This window comes from Manis javanica, chromosome 6, assembly GCF_040802235.1.
Source record: "Manis javanica isolate MJ-LG chromosome 6, MJ_LKY, whole genome shotgun sequence".
Lineage (NCBI taxonomy): Eukaryota > Metazoa > Chordata > Mammalia > Pholidota > Manidae > Manis > Manis javanica.
Genome location: NC_133161.1, coordinates 35923692 through 35943559, shown reverse-complemented (window position 1 = coordinate 35943559; position 19868 = coordinate 35923692). Strand labels below are relative to the sequence as shown.

General features: G+C 43.9%; 1 protein-coding gene across 1 annotated transcript in view; it reads left to right on the top strand.

The window, feature by feature from the left end:
• The first annotated feature begins 11425 nt into the window (after positions 1–11425).
• The window catches only part of LOC108388156 (uncharacterized), a 34350-nt gene continuing 25907 nt past the window's right edge, over positions 11426–19868 (top strand). Inside the window, exons 1-2 of the mRNA XM_073239993.1 lie at positions 11426–11563; positions 12849–13092. Coding sequence (XP_073096094.1) covers positions 11426–11563; positions 12849–13092 — 382 coding nt within the window. The remainder of the gene's footprint in view (positions 11564–12848; positions 13093–19868) is intronic.

Sequence of the window (19868 nt, the reverse complement as noted above, 5' to 3'; positions counted from 1 at the left end):
ACAGTCCTATCACAGGACCACTCTCTTGCATGCATCCTGCCTGATGGACAAGATTTGCCTATGTTGGTGGCATTAATGAAGAGGTCACTGCTATGGGACCTGGGGCTCAACCTTACTGAACATCTCTGGGAGCAGGCAGAGAGCACTTAGAGTTGCCCCACCAACCACCATCACTGCAAAAAGCTGGGATATTTAGTCATGGGTTGAAGACCACTTTCAGGGGTTTAAATTCTCTGGCACTTCCAGCTTGCTTGCACATTGGCCTGGTGTCCTCAGGAGGCAGAAGAGTAAGGAAGCTGCAACACAAAAGGGCCCAGACAGTAACTGCCACTACTATAATGTCACATTACCCCAAAAATGCTTTATGTGGAACTCAACAGTGTCATTGTGCTTAACCTTCAAAACAATATTATGAGGAGTGTAGTCAGAAATTTGTAATTCTTTCGAAGGGTAAAGAGGATGAGAAAACAGGATCAGAGAGGTGGAGACTTACCCGAAAGGAAAAATCATAACGAAATAATCTGTGACAAGATAATATATGGAAATTTAAAATGAGACAATGCCAAGTCCTGAATTTTTTAATGAATGGAGGAATAGTAATTCTTTTAGAGAGGACAGAATCAAACTTGAATCAGAAAGAATGAATAATGTAAGTGCTTTCCTGAATTTATTTACAGAATTAACATAGACCACTTGTATCAGGGAACCAAATTGCAGCTATTGGTTGCTTAGCCTGCAGAAATAGCAACACTAGAGCCTTAAAGTTTAATTCAACTTTTAATAAGCTTTATGTGATGGATAGCTAGAAGGTTAAACTGGGAGCTGCAGTTGAACTCTTATGTTTATAATTGATATTTTGAAAAGCTAGAATATGTTCAGTTCCTGATGACTGATAGCAATTTGCAAGATTGAATGGCATTGCAAGTATGTTAATTCAAACCAAAAACATTCAGCTAAGTTAGTATTAATTGCACAGTGTTCTAAGGATCAAGTGAAGCTGTGTCATTTGGGGCTCATAAAATTAGACTATAAAAAACATATTTTTGAGGATCTCAGTTGAGTTGGAAACAGAGTGAAAAGCAAATAAATCCCTAATATAGTGTGGGTAAAACTGTAATATTTCGAGAATATGTCACTTGGCTTTAGTGCATATGCATATCAACAGGCATTCCTCAGGGGTGGAGAAAGGTTCATCTCCATAGCAATGGATAATTACCTGGGTGACCAAGGTTTTATCTGAACCTGGGAAGTTAAGGGGAGGGCTGGTTTGCTTCTGCTGGAGTAGGAAAGAGAAATGGCCCTGGACTGCAGTTTGTAAACAATATACGGGTTTTAAACTTTATTTATCCCTTTGACTGATTTCAGTTTTAGAGGTATTTTGCCCCAGAATTTCCTCTCCCTGGAGTTAACATATAATAAAACCATAGAGTGTGATTGGTGTTTTCATCATTTGGACATTAGAAGACCAAAGAATATGCTATGAGAAATTGTAAAAAAAAAGTTTTTTAAAGAAGAGAAAAAGTGAAAATTAAGCCCAAATCCAAAAATTATTAATCTCCTACTTTCACAAAAGGCAACACAGTACCTCTACCATTGCCTACAAAGATAAAGTCGATAGCCTGGCATTTGAGACGCCCCTTAGCCAAACTATTAGGGGAGGCATTGTGTATTTTCCTCAGTTCTTGTCCCTGCCACAACAAAGAACTGAAGGGCAGAGACACAGTAGTGAAACAGAATAAAAGTTTTATTTAAAGTTAAAGAGAAAAAGGTCAGGCAACCTCAGGGGGGAGAGGCTCCTTGAAAGGTTTAAGTTTTATTTAAAAAGAGAAAGTACACACTCAGAGAAAAGGGACTGTGGGCTACTTCAGAGAGAGAAGTGTGCTGAAAGATTGGGAAAAAGTCAAAGTTATGCACTTACAAAGTGAGGGCAGCCTCAGAGAGAGGTGTGCACTGAAAGATTGGGGTTTCCCCTTTTCAGGGTTTTTTTCAGGAATGACAAAGGGTTAGGGGTATGGACTTGTTAAGTGGTCTCAAGATGTTTATCTTTGAGGAGACATCAAGTCTCTTCTTATCAGTCTTCCAGGTAGTTCTGCAAATTAGCTTAACAGAAGAAATGTACTGCTCTGGTTTCCTCCCAGGATAGAAACTTCCTGGTTTAGGAGCACATCAATTAAGACTGCTTGCCCTTCCTCCAAGGCGGACTTAATTATTGTCTGTTTGCTAAAGAGTATGTTAAGAATCTTACTTCTTAACTTTTTGAATTTTTTAAAATGCAGTTTTAGCTTTAAGGTGGAATCTTCCTGTCTTTATTATGCTTTTTATAGGTTGGCCTTTTAGCAGGCTAGAGTAAATCTTACGATAGCATGATCTAATTGACACAATGAAGACACAGGCTGTGCTCAGATACTTTTCCTTTCTGGGGAACATTCAAACATTCAAGGCCAGGTTGCTCCTGACCTTTTGAGCTTTAACTGATTAACTCTGAGTCTTTCCTGGCTTTCTAGTTTTAACTGGTTAAATGAGTCCTTTCTAGTGGGCTTTACTGACCTTCTTCTCTTTCCACCCTGTTCCTATCTACTTTACTGCCTAACAATACTACCTTCTCCATCATGCAATCCACCACTAAGTCCAGTCAATGCTATATCCAAAGCACATCCCGGTTGCTACCACCATAGTCACTGAACGAGTGCGATAGTCTCCTAACTGGTCTCCCTCCTTTGCTGGAGGCTCTTCCCATCTTTCCTCCTCAAATCAGCTAAGATACTCTTTTAAAATTCTTCCATAGTATAGTGAACTTTCTTGGCTACTTACTGTAACTCCAGGGGGAAAATCCCAGGGAAAAATACCTTTGAAACTGAAATTAGTCAAAGGGAGAAATAAAGTGGGAGAAACCCATTTATTTCTTACAAGCAGTCCGTTTCTGTGCTCCCATGTCTCTTGCCACCCAGCCACAAAAGAAGAGGCCTCACCCAATCTCTCTGGTCCAGTTAGCCCTTGTAATTACCTATTGACATGGAGATGGCTTCTCCTCTCCACCCCTTGGAAACACCTATTGATAGGGAGATGCACTAAGGCCAGGTGAGAGATTCTGGAAATACTGCAATTTTACCCACACTTACCCAGCATTCACTCCACCTTCCTTTCCTAATAGACTCCAGATTCTTTGGGGGCCACTTTGCCCTAAGTTGCAGCCATGCCATTTGGGGTTAGCCCCAGCACTAGCCTCAGGAGCAGGGAGTCCTGGTTGGGTAAGAACTTCACTGCAGAGACTGGGTTATACAGAAAGGGGCAAGTCCCTGCTTCCTGGCCAGGCAGGTCCAGTGAGAGGAAGGCTGGGGACTCCGTTACATTAGAGAAATTAGGCTCTCCCTTTCCTTGTGCAAAAAGGAACCCGTACACGGGTTGCTGCCAAACCTTCTGCCACCTTGAGAGAAACTAGCCCAGCGACTCTCCCAGAAGAGCCAAGTCGAGAATTCCTTAGAAGTGAAGCCAGATCTCTCACCTCAAGGCTGTCCTCCTCTGGACTTTTCAGTTACTCAGGCGAATAAATCCCCTTTATTGGGTTTTCTATTACACGCAGTGAAAGTGTCCCAACTGATACAAATGGCTTCCCTTGAACATGGAAACCTAAACTTCCATGACGTCCAGGCCTCATGAACTGGCCCCAGCCACACCTCCAACCTCACAATGCCATGTAGTGCGCCACTACGCTCCAGGTTCCCAGGCCTTCTTTCATTCTCGAGCAGACCACGCTTTTTCCTGCGTTGGCATTTTCACCCATGGTGTTCTGTCTGTACTTGCCTGGCTCTGTACATTAATGTCCCCTTACCACGCAGGCTGCAGGTTAACCATGCGCTCATCCTGGCCCAGGGCACGCAGTGTCCTGCACTAACCAATTTGCATCAGAGCGCTTCAAAGTCCTCAGCTCCATCAGCAGGGGGCGGAAGGGGGTGGTCGCCTAAGGGTTGGAAACACCCTTGGGTGCTGCAAGTAAATATTGCATTTGGTCTCTGCCCACTCTTCTCTTGGGAGAATATCCTCCAGTAAATTTGTGCGGTCGTAAGTTTTTCTGAGGCTCAGGCAGAGAATTTTACTCCCAAGAATCCCAAGAAGGTGCCCCATGAGACAAAAGCCAGGTTGTACTTTGCCGTGTGGGCTCTAGAAGGTCACATGCAAGAAGCAGGCATGGGCAGGACAGGAGAAGGTGGGAGTGAGCGAGCAGCAGGGTGGCGAACACCGGGAGGGACCGCGGGCTCTGAGACGCGCAGGCACTTCAGCGGGGCAAGGGCCACGGAGGGCTTCCTGCAAGGCTCGTGGGCAGCTGGGCGTGTGGGGCTTATGCTCAGAAACAGTCCCTGGGAAACGGAAACAGACTAGAGCTTACCAGGGGTTGGGGGCAAGGGGAAATGGGGAGTTACTGTTTGATGGTTACAAAGTTTTGTTTGGGCTAATGAAAAAGTTCTAGAAATAAATAGTAGTGACGGTTGCACAACACTGTGAATTTAATTTATGCCACTGAATTACATACTTGAAAGTGGTCAAAATGGACAATTTTATGTACATTTTACCACAATAAAAAAAGAGATTGAAAAACTGTGTGATATTTTAACCATTATCAGTTATATTCTGAGATAGTTAATCCTTCTAATAAAATTTATTATGACTAGAGAAAAAAAATCTTGATAAAAATCTGTCATCAATCTTTCTGTAATTGATCTGTTCTTTTTGGACATACCAGGCAGAGGCAGGCCCCACAACAGCCGTATGGTCGCCCCATTGCCAACGGATGGACACAAACCTCTGAGTAAAACTTGGTGTCTCCTTGTATCCCTGAAATTCCAAGGCACTAATGAAAGCTCTGCCTCTTCAGATCCCCACCTTACAATCAAAGAATGGTTTAACCTCTGAATGAATCTGGCTTATTAATTTATAAGATAAGTTTCATCTTTACATATTATCATTTCCTCAGAAAGTGAGGACATGGTTATTTTAACACTCCCTGGAAAGGCATGACAGTGTTCTGCTTGTCAGTGCCCGGGTTTCAGCAGTCTGTTACTGTGCCAGCCAATGGAATAACCTGGGCTATTAGCAAAACAGGGTCTCACTGTGGTGCACATAATCAGCAGACTTATTAGGTTGACCTCTATAAAATTCCTTTATTTTTAGCATTTGACACCTACAAAAAAGGCAAATTCCTGTAGGTCAGGCTAAGATGGTTGGTGTTAGGCTGGCGGAAGGAAAAACAAGGACATGCAAACAGAACAGAGAGATACCATAAAAGGAGAACAGACCAGACCCCAAGGTCCATGCTTTATATAGAAAGGGGACAGCTCTTCCTGAATTCCATCCTTCTGATGTGTCAACTAAGACCCGGATGTCAGCCTCCTCCCTCTTGGAAGGAAAAAAGTTTCTAGTTGTCTATTATGTCACCTTTAGCCAATCATACCTCTCCACACCCCCTAAGATAGCTTGCCCACTCCTCCCCCTCCTAACCCCTTATAAGCCCCCACCTCCCTGACCGGGTGTGACTTCCCCGGCCTGTGATAGCCAGACCGCAGAACATCACCCGGGAGTTGCACTCAAATAAACTACCTGGCCCTTTGTTGCCTCTCTTCACCTGCTTATTTCAGTTCGAATTTATTGGAATTTATCTTACAGTTGGTTTTTAAAAGTTAATGGGGGTGAAAATTACCTTGCCATACACAACATACCAGGATGAAGATTACCTTCATGTAGAGCAGAATTAGAAATCCTCATGTCTAGGCAGCAGATCTGACAGCAAAGCCTGAAGTGTCCACCAGTTGTGGATTTATGGGCTAGGCAGGGACTGCAGTGCCCCATGAGGCTGCCTGTGCACCCCCACCTTCAAGGGCTCACAGCTCAGCTGTAGCCCATTTTCCCTAAGATGCCCCTGACAATTGTCACATCAGAAACTCAGGCCCAGTTGGCCCAATCTAACACTTTTCAAAACAAGTCAGAAACCTCAATTTTCATGTGAAATTTCATGACTTTTAATTCCTACCTGAAGGCTAATTCCATGATAAAACAGAGTAACAAATTCATATTGTACTGAGTATAGACCAGTGTTCTCAAAAGAAAGGTGGAGTACATGCACTCGGGATGTTTTCAAATTTATATTTGTGTATATTTATGGTATATATAATATATTGTAAGAATGGTGCCTATATATTATTGTAGAGTGATTTATAAAGAATAGATATAATTTGAGGAGAGAATGAGAATGCCCTGAGAAATCATATTTTAAAACATTTTGCAGATAAAGGTGTAAAATCAAAAAAAGTTTAGAGAGCCTCTGATGGAGACTCTACCTCAACAATGTCACAGAGCCACAGTTCTCAAACTTGGCACTCAAAAAAACCCTGTTTTAGATGCACATTCCTAAACCTCACACCATGGTATTCTGATGCCCTAGGTCAAGGGTGGGAATGAGAAATCTGCCTTTTGAAGTGCCCTAAGTGGTTTTGAATCAAAAAGCTCATAGACCACAGTTAATACACACAGGCACATTGTTAGGATTAGAGGCTCTTGAGTCAAAAGGTCCTGGGTTCAAATCTTGCTATGATGTTTATTAGCCCTGGGACTTTGAGAAAGTTAACTTAAACTTCTCAAAGTCACAATTTTCTCATTTGTAATATGGGGATAATAATAACGGCCCCTCATAAGTTTGTAAAACAGTGCTCAGCACACTGGAAGGTATAAAAAAATAGTAACTATTTTGTTATGATTGAGTTATCTTAAATCCTGTGGGAGGTTTCAGGAATGTTCCTAGGGCAAGTGAGCTGTCACCCCTGCTGCTCTTGTCTTATAAAGAGCCTTCGTCTGAGCACGACCCCTCCTTTTCATCATGCCTTCCTTTGTCTGCTCTTTCTCAAACTCTTTTGCTCTTCAAAGCTGCCCTTGATCTTCTTTTTAACTTGATTTAATCTATGTAAAATATTCACAAACATGGGCACTCATACTAATCTCTATTTATGAATATGTTTCAAAATTTCCTTAATAAAAAAGTTTTAAAAAGTCTTTATTCACACGAACTGCTCCAAACATAACCTCCCTAAGAGAGACTATGACTAATAACACATGAAATTTACACCTGGGCAGTGTATTTCAGGCACCATCTCTTAAATTCCTACCACGTGTGGCTCACTGGGAGTTCTGCTGGTGGCACCACTATATAAGGTAAAAGCCTTATTCATGGCACTAGCTTGGCACCCTCGGTGAAGCACATCAACCATCCTAGCACATACAAGGCCGATTTAGCAAGAGCTGTCAGAGCTGGAGGCTCCAGCAGACTGCCATCTCTCTGCTGGGATGATCCAGTTGGCCAGGCCCTGTCCTAGGTCCTGGGGCCAAATCCCCAGCTCCAGTCAAGGTACCCCACAGACAAAAGCAGATGAACAAGGTCAAGAGAATATAGCTAGATGAGCATTCATTATCACTACTGGAAAGTAAATCTAAAGCACATGCCCTAATTTCCACAGCTCAGTGCCAACACCTTTGTGAAAAGGTACTAGACCTGGAAGTATAATTATAAAAATCACCAAGTTCTAAAACAAATACCAGCAGGCACTGAATGTTATACACTCATGGTGATACTCTATTCTCAGGCAGGTGTTTGAAAACCTCATTCTCCAGAACACAAAATTCCAAGTGAAACTTTTGCCCAATGCTAGTTTTACCAAAAGGGTTTAGGCTAAGCTACTGTAACAAAAACACCCAAGGATACATTGGCTTAACTCAGAGTCTATTTGTATCTGCCATCACAGTCTAGAGGTTCAGGGCAGTAAGGCTACTTGGCCATCCCTGAGCAGGGCTTCCATCTCATCAGGACAGAGAAAGGGAAAATCCACAGGAGTGCCTGAGTATTTCTTTATAGATGCAAACCTTGGAGGTGCACAAATCACTTCCACGGACACTCCATTGGACAGAACTTATTCACATAGCCACACTTCACCACAGGATATGCTGAGACATGTAGTCACTGTCTGGTGACCAAAAAACTCAGGGTCTTATTTTTAAAGAAAGGGAGAGTGGATGTTAGTGAACAGCTAGCTGATTTTTCCTCATTCCTCCTCACTTTTTCTGCAATAAAAGTGAAAAAACTTTTTAGGTTTCCCATACCCTGAGTAAGGAGGCTGTTTAGGACGATGGGTAAGTAGATGATATTCAAAGTCCAGCTATCTGGGTGCAAAACCTGGCTCTCTCAATATTTGTGTGATCATAGGCAAGTTGTTTAACATGTATGTGCCTCTGCTTTCTTATGAGTATTTTGGAAATAATAATAGTACCTATCTCATAAGCTGTCATAAGAAATAAATGGGAATATATTTTAAAAGTGTGTAACAGAGTTCCTACAGCCCAACACTACCAAAATCCCAATGGCATTGTTTGCAGAAATAGAAAAAAATCTATTCTACAATTCATATGGAATTTCAAGGGATCCAAATAACCAAAAGGATCTTGGCAGAGAAGAACAAAGTTGTAGATCTCATGCTTCCTAATTTCAAAACACATCAAAAGCTACAGTGATCAAAGCAGCATGGTGCTGACATAAAGAGACATCTAGACCAATGGAATGGAATAGAGAGCTCAGAAATAACATCACTTCTAGCCTATAGGAGGCACTTAATACATGTGCCATCATCATCACTAAGCCTGAATATAATTACCAGTTTTTCTCCCAGCCTACTTCTCTATATACTGCATACTGATGTCAGTCCTTTAGCATATTTCTGTGACTCCTTACAGACTTTGAGCTTGGCAAGTGTTGACTGGGTGTAAGGAGAAATGTGATGTAGGCAGGGATCAGTTAAGGAAGAACAGGTTCCAATCTCATTAGTCCCCAAGGACTGAACCTGACAGAATCTTTTCTCCCTTCTAGGATTCTGAACAGAAATGAGGAACTTATCCTTGTCTCACTGTTTGGAGTTACTGAATGAGCAGCAAGTCTATGGGCAAACCATAGCTCACACAAAGCCTATTATAGACCACTAAGGACTGTGGTTAATAACTTGTACAGTCTTCAGAGCGTGGGAGACCAAATAGGGTCTGTGCTCTTGAATGCCGCACTGCTGGATATATCCTGTGAGAATGAAACACTCAAACACTTTATTGTTTAGGTTATTTCAGAGCAGACTTGAGGTCAAGGAATAAAATGTTGGGCAGATAGCTCAGAGGTCAAGACCTGGACATGTGTTTTGCACAATTGCTTCTGGAGTTTCAGAGGAGCGAAGAAAATGCTGGGTTGACATTGCCTCAGAGTAATATCATCTGGTGTTCCAGGTGGAAGCTGTTCACTTTTTTCTTCTCTGAATATAGTAACTAGTAGCAACCAAATTTGGGTATCATTTTTATTGTAAAAGGGTTAGTCTCAGTTTATTCCACTCATGCTATCATAAAAATCTACTGCTGATTTTTATTTAAAAGTCTAAGACTAGAAGATGGTTTGTTTTCAGTCCTACTTTTACAAGGAGGTAATTACAAATTCATCAATGTGCAAGAGGTATTAACTCTTACAAACACAGTCAAGGAGGGGGTGTTAGCCATTCTTCTCCATGACATGTGCCATCAATGCATTGTAGATGGCTTCTATTGGAGTCCCTTCTCTTCTGACCTGACCAGACCCAAGGCAGTTGATGATAGCCCAGACCTCACTCAACACCAGGGAACTGTCAGTTCATGAGTGCCATGATCCTTGGTGTCCCATTTTGTGGACCTTGAGTGAACCTGAGCTTTCCAGGGAATTTACACACAAGAGAGAGTTTTCTATTTTCCCAGGAATGAGGCTATGATGGAAACCAGAAGGATACTATATGTCCCACCTCCCCAAGGATGAAATGATATACATTTAGGTAAACAAATGGGTGTTAGCTGCCAATGTGCACAATTCTGGGCCTCAGTGAGTACCAGTCCTGAAACATCTTAGAGAACAGTATGACAAAGCAGTGTCTGATGTGATCTCAATTACAGGTTAGTAACCTGGGGCCCCTGGATGTTCCCCAGGACCCCAGGGGTCCATGGATAGAATTTAAGGGGTCTCTGGATATGAATAGGAGAAAATGACAGTTTATTTACACTGACCTTAAACAGACATGTAACATTTCCCTCTACTATGAATATAGGCAAAACGTCATGATGGAATTATCAGTGTTTTTGATGATAAAAACCACAGATATATTCATATCACATTCAGCTGTTGCAGATGTTTCAAATATCATTTACACTCATTAGTGCTTCAAAATTCAACAGTTACTGTACTTACCCCTCGATCTTCTTGAATACATTAAAATGCAAATATATTACTGTATCTGAAATATTTTTTAGTACCTTTATTTAACTCTATTTAAAAGATTTGACTTCCTTTGCATTTAATTTTATTTTTGAAAAGCATTACTCTGAAAAGAATGTCCAGGTAGCAAAGGGGGCCCATGACACACACAAAAAGCTTTAAAAAAAAAAAGCCCTAGGCTAGAGTGAGGTGTCACCACTGCACCAACCATAGGACTCCTTCAGTTTTAGAGACCGGATGTAACTTGGGAGTCCTACTCAACACAGTGCATCAGGCAGCCACTAGCGATTGACTGGTGCTGGCCTTTGAAATGATACCTGTTTATCATCTCTAGCCCTCATAAGGCTCAGGTCCACTTGGAGTTAAGACATAGCCGTGGATTACATCTGCCCTGGGATTTTTCTGCCCATGGCTTTTGAAGGCTTTTGAACTTTTGTTGCTGAGTGTTTACAGCAAGTCTCCAGACATTCTGGAAGCTCTTGAAGACTGGCCCCTGGACGCATGGTCAGTAGCCCAGAGATTTTCTGGTCTCAGAACTGTGCAAAAAATCCAGTGTTCTTCAGGAAGCCATCAAGTGTCCATGAGTCACAACCAGAACTGCTACTAGTATACAGCAATGCACATTAGAAAAATAGTAAATCTCCTTGCCAGTTGGTAATTAAACACTGGCTTGAGCTCCCTGAATCCTTTTTCCACGCCAGCCACCTCTACCCTAGAAGCCCTGGGGGGCACTACAAGGGGTCAGCCTAGGAGTAGCCGACACCCCTGCACGCTTGAAGCTGTCCTGCACTTCCTCCCACCCTTACAGATGCTACCATAGCAGACTCAGACAGTTGCCATCCTGGGAAGGGGACCATTGTCCTGTAGGGAGGTATGGCCCATGCCCACCTGGCCACCCCAAAACTGCATGCAGTGGCCTGATGCCTACCTCCAAAAGTCACTTTTGCATGGCCTCTTTGGGTATCACAGTGTACCATGATGGCTGAAATATTTTGACTATCCCCACCCTACCCCTGCCTTTAAATCTTTGCTACTTTCACAAGGGAGCTAACAGGGTGTGTACTTACTGAGATGGCTGTGTGAGGGACCCCAGTATCACTTCTCCATATTTTCCTAAAAATGCTACTACTGGATGAACTGGAATTCACAAATAAGGTCAATGTTGTAGTAAAGGCGAGGTGGCTCATAGGCACTTTGCCTCTGTCATATCAGCCGTCATTCACCGGTCCAAACCTGGTCACAGGGCTGCGGTCTTTGGTAGGCTGAGGCCATGGGATCTGCATTCCCTCTGATCACACATCTGAAACTGTCACTAAGATCTAGATTGCATTTCTGAGTGAAAGTGGCTGAATAGCAATTAACCGCTACCACATATGACACCTCGCACTCCCAAATATGGGGTCTTTACACCCTCATACATGTAGATGGCTTCATTATTGCTTTAAATCTTGGGAAGAAAATTAATGGATAATTTTAGAAATTTATCTTTTGATCCAAGAATTTCCTACCCATTTTCTTCGCAGGCTGATACATTATTTCAGATCCTAAATGGTGAACAATGCCTTTTGAGTATTATTCAACAACCAAATGTGTGATGATTCTGTGTGTGCTGTTGAGCTGTTGCTAATGGCACCGTGTTTGTATGCCAGCTGGGAGCAGCTTTCCTTCCCTTGCAGTGGGCTGGGCACTTGAAGTCAAAATAGCTGAGTGGATTTTCTCTTTCCTACTTGCAAGCTGCATGTCCTGGGGAGCCACTTAGGCTTTCCAAGCCTGAACTATTTATCTAAACAAAGTTGATGTGGGGTTTAGAGGAATGTAAAAAGCCCAGCCCCATATCTAGCATGTAACATGGACTCCGTCATTGTTATTTTTGTTGTTTTAATGTTCTTTGGTATTTGAGTGAGCCAAGGGGCTGTGTGCAAAGTAATGGTGCATATTTGGAAGAACATAGGGAACGTTCAACCTTGTTATTACATAATTGTTGCCTGACATTCCATTAAAGAGCTCTTCTCTGTAGTAATCACTTTTTAAAAAATGCAAATGCTTCTCAGGTATGCTTTATTGAGCTATTACCACTAATTTGCACTGATAGGTTATGTGTGACTAAGACAAAAACGTAACGTGAGTATCCAGAGCTCCCCCTCCCAGGGATTGGCAGTGGCTGTGGAAGAAATACACTTTGAGAAAGAGAGTGGGCAGCGGAAGAGAGAATAGGGGGAGGCCTCTGTTATCATGGAGACTGGCGTTTCTCTGCCAGGTGGGTGTGAAGTCTGGGCTCACTTGCAACTGTGGCTTGAGAAGAAAGAGTGCTTTGGAGAAGCAGTGGAAAAAAAACTGGAAATCAGTTAAATTTTGGGAAGAAAGTTGATGGGAGCGGAAGGAAAAGGGGACTCTATAAAGAATTACTGCTGTGGTTTACATGATGCTTATTTTAGGCCGGGTTCTCCTGAGGCAAAGACGGAGTTCCGGTTACAAAAAGGTTATTAGTGATCACCTGGGAAGGGAAGTGGGCGGGGCAAAGGAAGAAGGCGGTCCCGTCTAGGCCCAGCCAATCGGGAGTGGGGCTCGGGCCGGCCCCGCCTCCCGCGAGCGGCATCCCTGCCGCCTACCCCGCGCCCCACGGGAGGCTGCTGCGGGTGCCGCGGACCCTCCGGCCTACGGGCCGGCGGCTGAAGCCCGTGAGCGGCAGCTCTGTCACTGCCGCATTCTCCCTGGTGGGGCTCGGAGCCGTGTTTCTCCTCCACTGCCCCGTGGGCCTCTCTTCCTGAGGGGACCTGGAAGGGCAGGTGAGCGGACAAACTTCTCTTCACGGGCCTCTCCTGCACGGGCGTCCCGAGGGCCCCTCGCGCGCAGCTGCCACCTCTGCCGGCCTGATGCCATGGCCTACCCAGGCCTCTGCCCCAGGAGCCCTGGGGTGCAGGTCCCCACGCCGTTCTCAGGCCTTGCTGGTCAGTCACAGCCGTGCAAGGGAAAGCTGAAGGGCGCCCAAGTGGGCCGCCCCCGCATTCCTCCCCGTCCTCGACACAGGCCGCCCGACCCTGATGATGGAAGGCACTACCCGTGCCCACGTGGTGAGCGCTCTTCCTCCTGCGGTTCCTGGATACAGAGCCCAGAATGCCCGGCTTGGAGCCATAGGTTATGATTCAGGACTCTTACTGTGTCCCCTGGCAAGAACGTGGCTGTTTTGAGTGCCGGGTCTGCTGAACCTGCAGACCCCAATCCTGAGGAAGCAGGAAGCCTCTGGCTGCGTCATTGAGACTGACTGTGAGTGTGTCTACTCCTTCCATTCTTGTTTACTGTCCCATCTGTTCTTTCTCTCGGCGACAGCATTTAAAGATCTTTCATTCCATGAATATACTGCACCCTAGAGACTGGTGCCCCATCCTTTCAGAGTAACGCCTTTGACCTGGTGCTTCAGTTGTCCCTGCAGGCAGCAGTTACAGCACACTCCGTGGGTGACTTCTGAGAGGTGTGAAATGCCTGCAGTCCTGTGGTCCTGGGCCCATTCCTGCTCCTCCTCGGGGAAGTGGTCCCGTGGCCTGATGCGATGGTACATGGGATCTTCCATACCAGTGGAGCAGATGCCTGGAAGCCCTTGGGTAGTAGTGTGGGCTGAGGACTACAGGTGGGAAGGGCAGATCTGTACCCAAAATACATGTGTATCCCTGAACTTTGGCCTTTCCAGGATTGAAGGGGTCTAATGTCAGTTTCCTACCAAGTTAGCTAGTGGGTCTCTTTGGGGGCTGGCGTCATATCAGGGGCTCAGTGCTGATCTCTGTTGCTGGGCATCAGCAATTGAAATAACTAACCTCGGGCCTTTTCCCCTTCTGCCCAAAGTGGATGACCCGTAGCAAAATGAGAAAGATCAGAAAGTCCATGCTGCTGGCCCATGAATTGCCTCCATCTTTGCTACCATGGCCACTTCCATGTGCCAGCAGCTAGGACAGCTAATGACAAAGGCTGGCAGACTTCAAGTGGCCCGGTCACTTTGTCTCCTTGGTTCATTGGCTCTTCTGTGATAGACACAATCTGGTGGATGCCAACATGAGATACACACTTCTCACACTTGGTGCCCATGCCTGTATGTCCAGCCACCAATTCTCCCCTAGAACTCCTTGTCCACAGTTTTCCTCTTTTTCCTTCCAAGCACGTGACCAGAGGCTGGCGCATTTGATACCACCTGTGAATCTATAAATATTCTGAGACATTTCTCTTACTACACAAAGTGAATAACCAGAGGTACCCAAAGTTCTGACCACTGGGAGAATTTTCCCTTGCCACTGTTTTTCAAGGTCAGCCCTGAGTGAGCCTGAAGGGCCACAGGCATCTATTTTCAGATTGCATACATACTGAGCTGATGCATCCATAAATCAAGTTTGAGCTTTCTCTTTCAGTTAGTTGTACAAAATCACCTATACAGCTATAAACGAGAGTTGAGGGAGGGGAGCTGGTGCAATAGTGGTAGGGGCCGTGGGGGTATGGTCTAAGTTCTTACTTATACCTTCTGGTCCTATTTATGCTCAGTCTTGGGTATGCCACTTCTGTTTTGTGAAGGGTTGTTTTGGGGCCAGCCCAATATTATGACTTGGTGGATCTGACAGCACCCAGCTTATGATGGGCAACTCTAGAAAACTGATCACTTGGTGCCCTATTTCAGGCATTCTGTCTCTACCAGGGCCCAGTAGCACACCAGGAGTTGTTTTTCGAAAGGCATGGCCTTGCTCCTGAATCTCAGGAACCTATGTTGTGATTCTTCACTGGGTTTGCCACAAACTCCACCAGCATCTTTTCCCACCATTGATTCCTGCAACACCGTAGGGTGCTTACTCATGTGACTAACACAAGAGGGCTGCTTCCACTGTAGCCTGGACCTACAGCCTAGCCATTTTCTGTTTGGCAGCTCTCAAATCCAGCAGCCACTCACCTAACTCAGTATATGGGCTATAGGAGTATTGCTAACTGTAGAATATGCTGCCTCCGGAATCCAAAGAGGCCTATTAAGCATTGTCCATCTTTCTTTGTGGTAGGAGGTGTAAGATGTAATAATTTGTCTTTCCTTTGGGAGGGGATGTCCTGCATGTCCCTGACCATGGGACCATACAATTTTAATGGATATAGGCTGCCTGCCCCTATATACTCAAGAGTTTATCTCCTACTTCTAGATCATATATGGAGCTCTTACCAAAGGACCCCAGACTGATGGTCACCTTGTGCTCATCTGGGCTGATCAATGTAATGCCCCCTAGGTAATAGGTCAGTAACATGTTCAAAAGAAAACCAAGATAGTCCAGATCTTATAGTATATCATGACAAAGGACAGAAGTTTGCAGAGCTCTGGGGCAACACTGAAAATGTTTATTGTTGTCCATTTGATAGGAATGTGGGCCATTTCTGATCCCTTTCTTAACTGATAGGAAAAAAGTATATTCACCAAATCAGTGACCACATGCCATATTCCTGAGGTCATATTACTTTCTTTGGCAAAGATGCCACATCTTGCATGGTGGCTGTGATGTAGGCTACTGTGTGGTCTATAGCAGGAGTCAGCAACCACAAGCCAGCCCTCTGGCTAATTTTGTAAATACGGTTTGTTTTATCTTTTAAGTTATTATGTAGAACAATCTACAAATTGTCTGTGGTTGCTTTCATGCTGCAATAGCAGAATTGAGTAGTTGCAACAGAAACTCTCTGTTCAGCAAAATATAAAATATTTATTATCTAGTCATCTATGGAAAAAGTTCATTGACCCTGTTCTACAAATATCCCCCAGAATCCATCTGGTTTCTTCAGGACCTAAATTGGCAAATTAAATGGAGATATTTTGGGGACCACCTCCCCTGCATGTTTTTTATTCCTAAGAGTGACACTAAGCTCTTTTTTCTCCCAGAATGCAGTACCACTATCTGGGAGGAAGATCAGGTTCAGAGCTTTCCTCTTGGCCTTTCCAATTTTGATAGCTTTTGCCCCAAAGACTAGGGATCTGATGTGGGAGTTGAAGGATGTGGGATCAACATCAAGTATATTGATACCAGTTGTACATTTGGTGACAGGAGAACTGATCACAGGATGGGTCCAGAATTTGGTTAGAATTTCATATATTACCTAATCTCCATACACTTTCACTATAACAGGGGGACTGTGGTGATACTTTGGGTCTGTGGGTATCAGTGTCTACCCAGGCCTTGTTCCGGTAATCCTTGAAATGTCCAGGTGTTCCTCTTTCTCCATTGCACAGTTATCTGAGTAAATATCATAGGATGCCTTCAAGAAGGACAGGCTCCTGCATTGTCTCCTGGGGTAGAGAGATGGAAGGGTGTGAGCTCCTCATAGTGTAGATGAGCAGTGTGTAATCTGCAGGCTTATAAAGTTCTGAGTCTCTAAGTCAAAATCTTCAGAGGCCTTGATTGCTTGTTCAGTGTTCCTGAACTTGGACCTTAACTTTCTCCACCCTCCAAGAGGAGAAGAGAGCTTCTTCCTGTAAGGCCCTCTGGCTCTCACCTGGCTTTTACCTGCCCAGTACCCAGGCCTTAAATATTCATTATCTTTCTGTAGAGCATCACAGGCACTTAGCAGTTGCTGTCTAATATTCTTACCCTTGCAGCTGTTCTTTTCTTCATACATCTCAAATGCCTTGTAAGTCATTCCACCTAGTTCACTCTGTACTACCACTATACGCTCCCAAGTCACTACAGGTGAAAGTGTAAAAGCTGGGCTGACAGCTTGCCCCAGGGCTGTGTTCCTCCTACCTACCACCAGTAATTGGACTTCTTATTGCCAGCCAAAGGTGATTAATAACTGCTCCAAACCTCTATTTTACTGCCTGTTTTCTTAGACCACTCTTGGTACCAAATCTCGTAGCTTGGGCTCCCTGGAAGCAGACGTTAAGATGCGGTTTGCAGTGCAGAGGTGTTTATCAGGAATAAACACCTGTGAAGGGAAAGAGTAGGAAACAGGATTAGGCAGAGGAAGAAGTTGAACTGCAGAGCAGGCTCAACAAAGACTTGATCAATTGGGCAAGGAGCTCTGGAGTGAGTGTTCTGTGAGAAGCCAGAATGAATGTGTCTTTACATCTCCAATCTGCTTAGTCACAGAATGTGGGCTGCCCTGTCCCACAGAAGGGGACAGAACTCAAAAGCAGCAACTCTTAGCAGCTGACTACACTACTTGCTTCTCCCCCAACCCCCAGCTGGGAAGCAAGTCCTTCTTGGAAGAGAGTTTGGACCACCCAGAAGTGTCTACCCAGCAGCTTTCTCAGTGTTGAGAAATCAAGAGAAGAACTTAAATTATTTTAAATTATGTTTGGCTTGTTAACCTGTGCTTCTAGAATGTGATACCCCCTCAGAGTTCTCTACTAAAAAAGCATAATGGCTGAGGAAGTGAGGAGAGCGTTTTAAAGCTGGACCACAGCAACATATGGGTGTGGGAAGGGACACTGCCTGGGGAGAGCACTGGGTACTTGGAAGAAACCCTAGTTCGGAAGGAGAGGGAAGATAGGGGACTGGGAGGGGCCACGAGTCAAACTTTGTCCACTTTCCAAGATTGCCTTGTGTTCAAAAACACACATATAAACAGGTGTGAATGAGAATGTAGAGGAGTTGGAACCCTCCTACAGGCTGGTGGGAATGTAAAATGCTGCAGTTGCTTTACAAGAGTCTGGTGGTTCTTCAAAAGGTTAAACATAGAATTACCAAATAACCCAGCAATTCCACTCCTAGTTATATACCCAAGAGAAGCAAAAGCATATGTCCACACACAAATTTGTACATGAATGTTCATAGCAGTATTATTGACAATAACCAAAAAATGGGAACAACCTAAATGTAAATAAACTATTGAATGGGTAAGCACAATGTGATATAGTCATGCAATGGAATATTATTTGGCAATAACAAGGGATTAAGTATGTATACATGCTACAACATGGATGAACCTTGAAAACATGTTACATGAAAGAAGCTAAAGACCATGTATTATTTGATTCCATATGTATAAAATAAATATTCAGAACAGGGAATCTATGGTAACAGAAAGTAGATTAATGGTTTCCAGTTATTAGAGCAAGGAGAAATGAGAGGAGGCTGCTAATAGGTTTGGGGACTTTTGGGGGTGATGGAAATGTTCTAAAATTCATTGTGGTTGCTGCACAATTCTTTGAATATACTAAAAACCATTACATTGTATATTTCAAATGAGTAAACCATAATGGTATGTTAATTATTTCTCAGTAAATCTTATACTAATTACTCATTAGTTGACTTATTGAGTAGCAATGTGACAAATCACAGTGAAATTATTTGCAAAAAATAAAAGTAGGAGGAGCCAAGATGGCGGTGTGAGTAGGGCAGTGGAAATCTCCTCCCAAAACCATATATATTTTTGAAAATACAACAAATACAACTATGCCTAACAGAGAGACCAGAAGATACAGTACAACAGCCAGGTTACATCTACATCTGCAAGAACTCAGCATCTCATGAAAAGGGTAAGATATAAAGCCACAACTCGGCAGGACCCAAGCATTCCCCGCTTCCCAGCTCACCGGAGGGAGAAAAAGAATCAGAGTGGGGAGGGAGTAGAAGCACAGGACTGCTAAATAACTGGCCCTAGTAATTTGTACTGGGAGCACAGACACACATTGCATGGTGTACTGGATATTACAGAAATGGAAAAGTAAAATCTGTGAGTGGGTCCCCACAGCCGGTTCCGGCTCCCCTGGGACAAAAGAAAAGCGGGTGCTTTTTTTGTTGTTGTTGTTATCATTAATCTACAATTACATGAAGAACATTATGTTTACTAGGCTCCTCCCTTCACCAAGTCCCCCCGAAAAACCCCATTACAGTCATTGTCCATCAGCATAGTAAGATGCTGTAGAATCACTACTTGTCTTCACTGTGTTGCACAGCTCTCCCCATGGTCCCCCGCACATTATACATGCTAATTTAATGCCTCCTTTCTTTTTACTCACCCTTAACCCTCCCTTCCTACCCATCCTCCCTAGTCCCTTTTTACCTTTGGTAACTGTTAGTTCATTCTTGGGTTCTGTGATTCTGCTGCTGTTTTGTTCCTTCTGTTTTTCTTTGTTCTTATACTCCACATATGAGTGAAATCATTTGGTACTTGTCTTTCTCCACCTGGCTTATTTCACGGAGCATAATACCCTCTAGCTCCATCCATGTTGTTGCAAATCTTCTTTATCCATTCATTTACTGATGGACACTTAGGTTGCTTCCATTTCTTGGCTATTGTAAATAGTGCTGTGATAAACATAGGGGTGCATCTGTCTTTTTCAAACTGGGCTGTTGTATTCTTAGGGTAAATTCCTAGAAGTGGAATTCCTTGGTCAAATGGTATGTCTATTTTGAGAAAAGCAGGTGCTTTTTGAAAGTCTTAAAGGGACAGGGCTTAACAGCTGGATGGAATCATCCCAGCACACTCAGCCCAGCAGGCTGGGAATCCTAAGAAACTTCAGGTGCTATAACCCCCCGGGTGGCAAGGCAGCTTTGAAGTCCATCTTCAAATGCAGGTGATAAGCAGCCTGCATTTGTTTTTCCTGGCTGGCGCT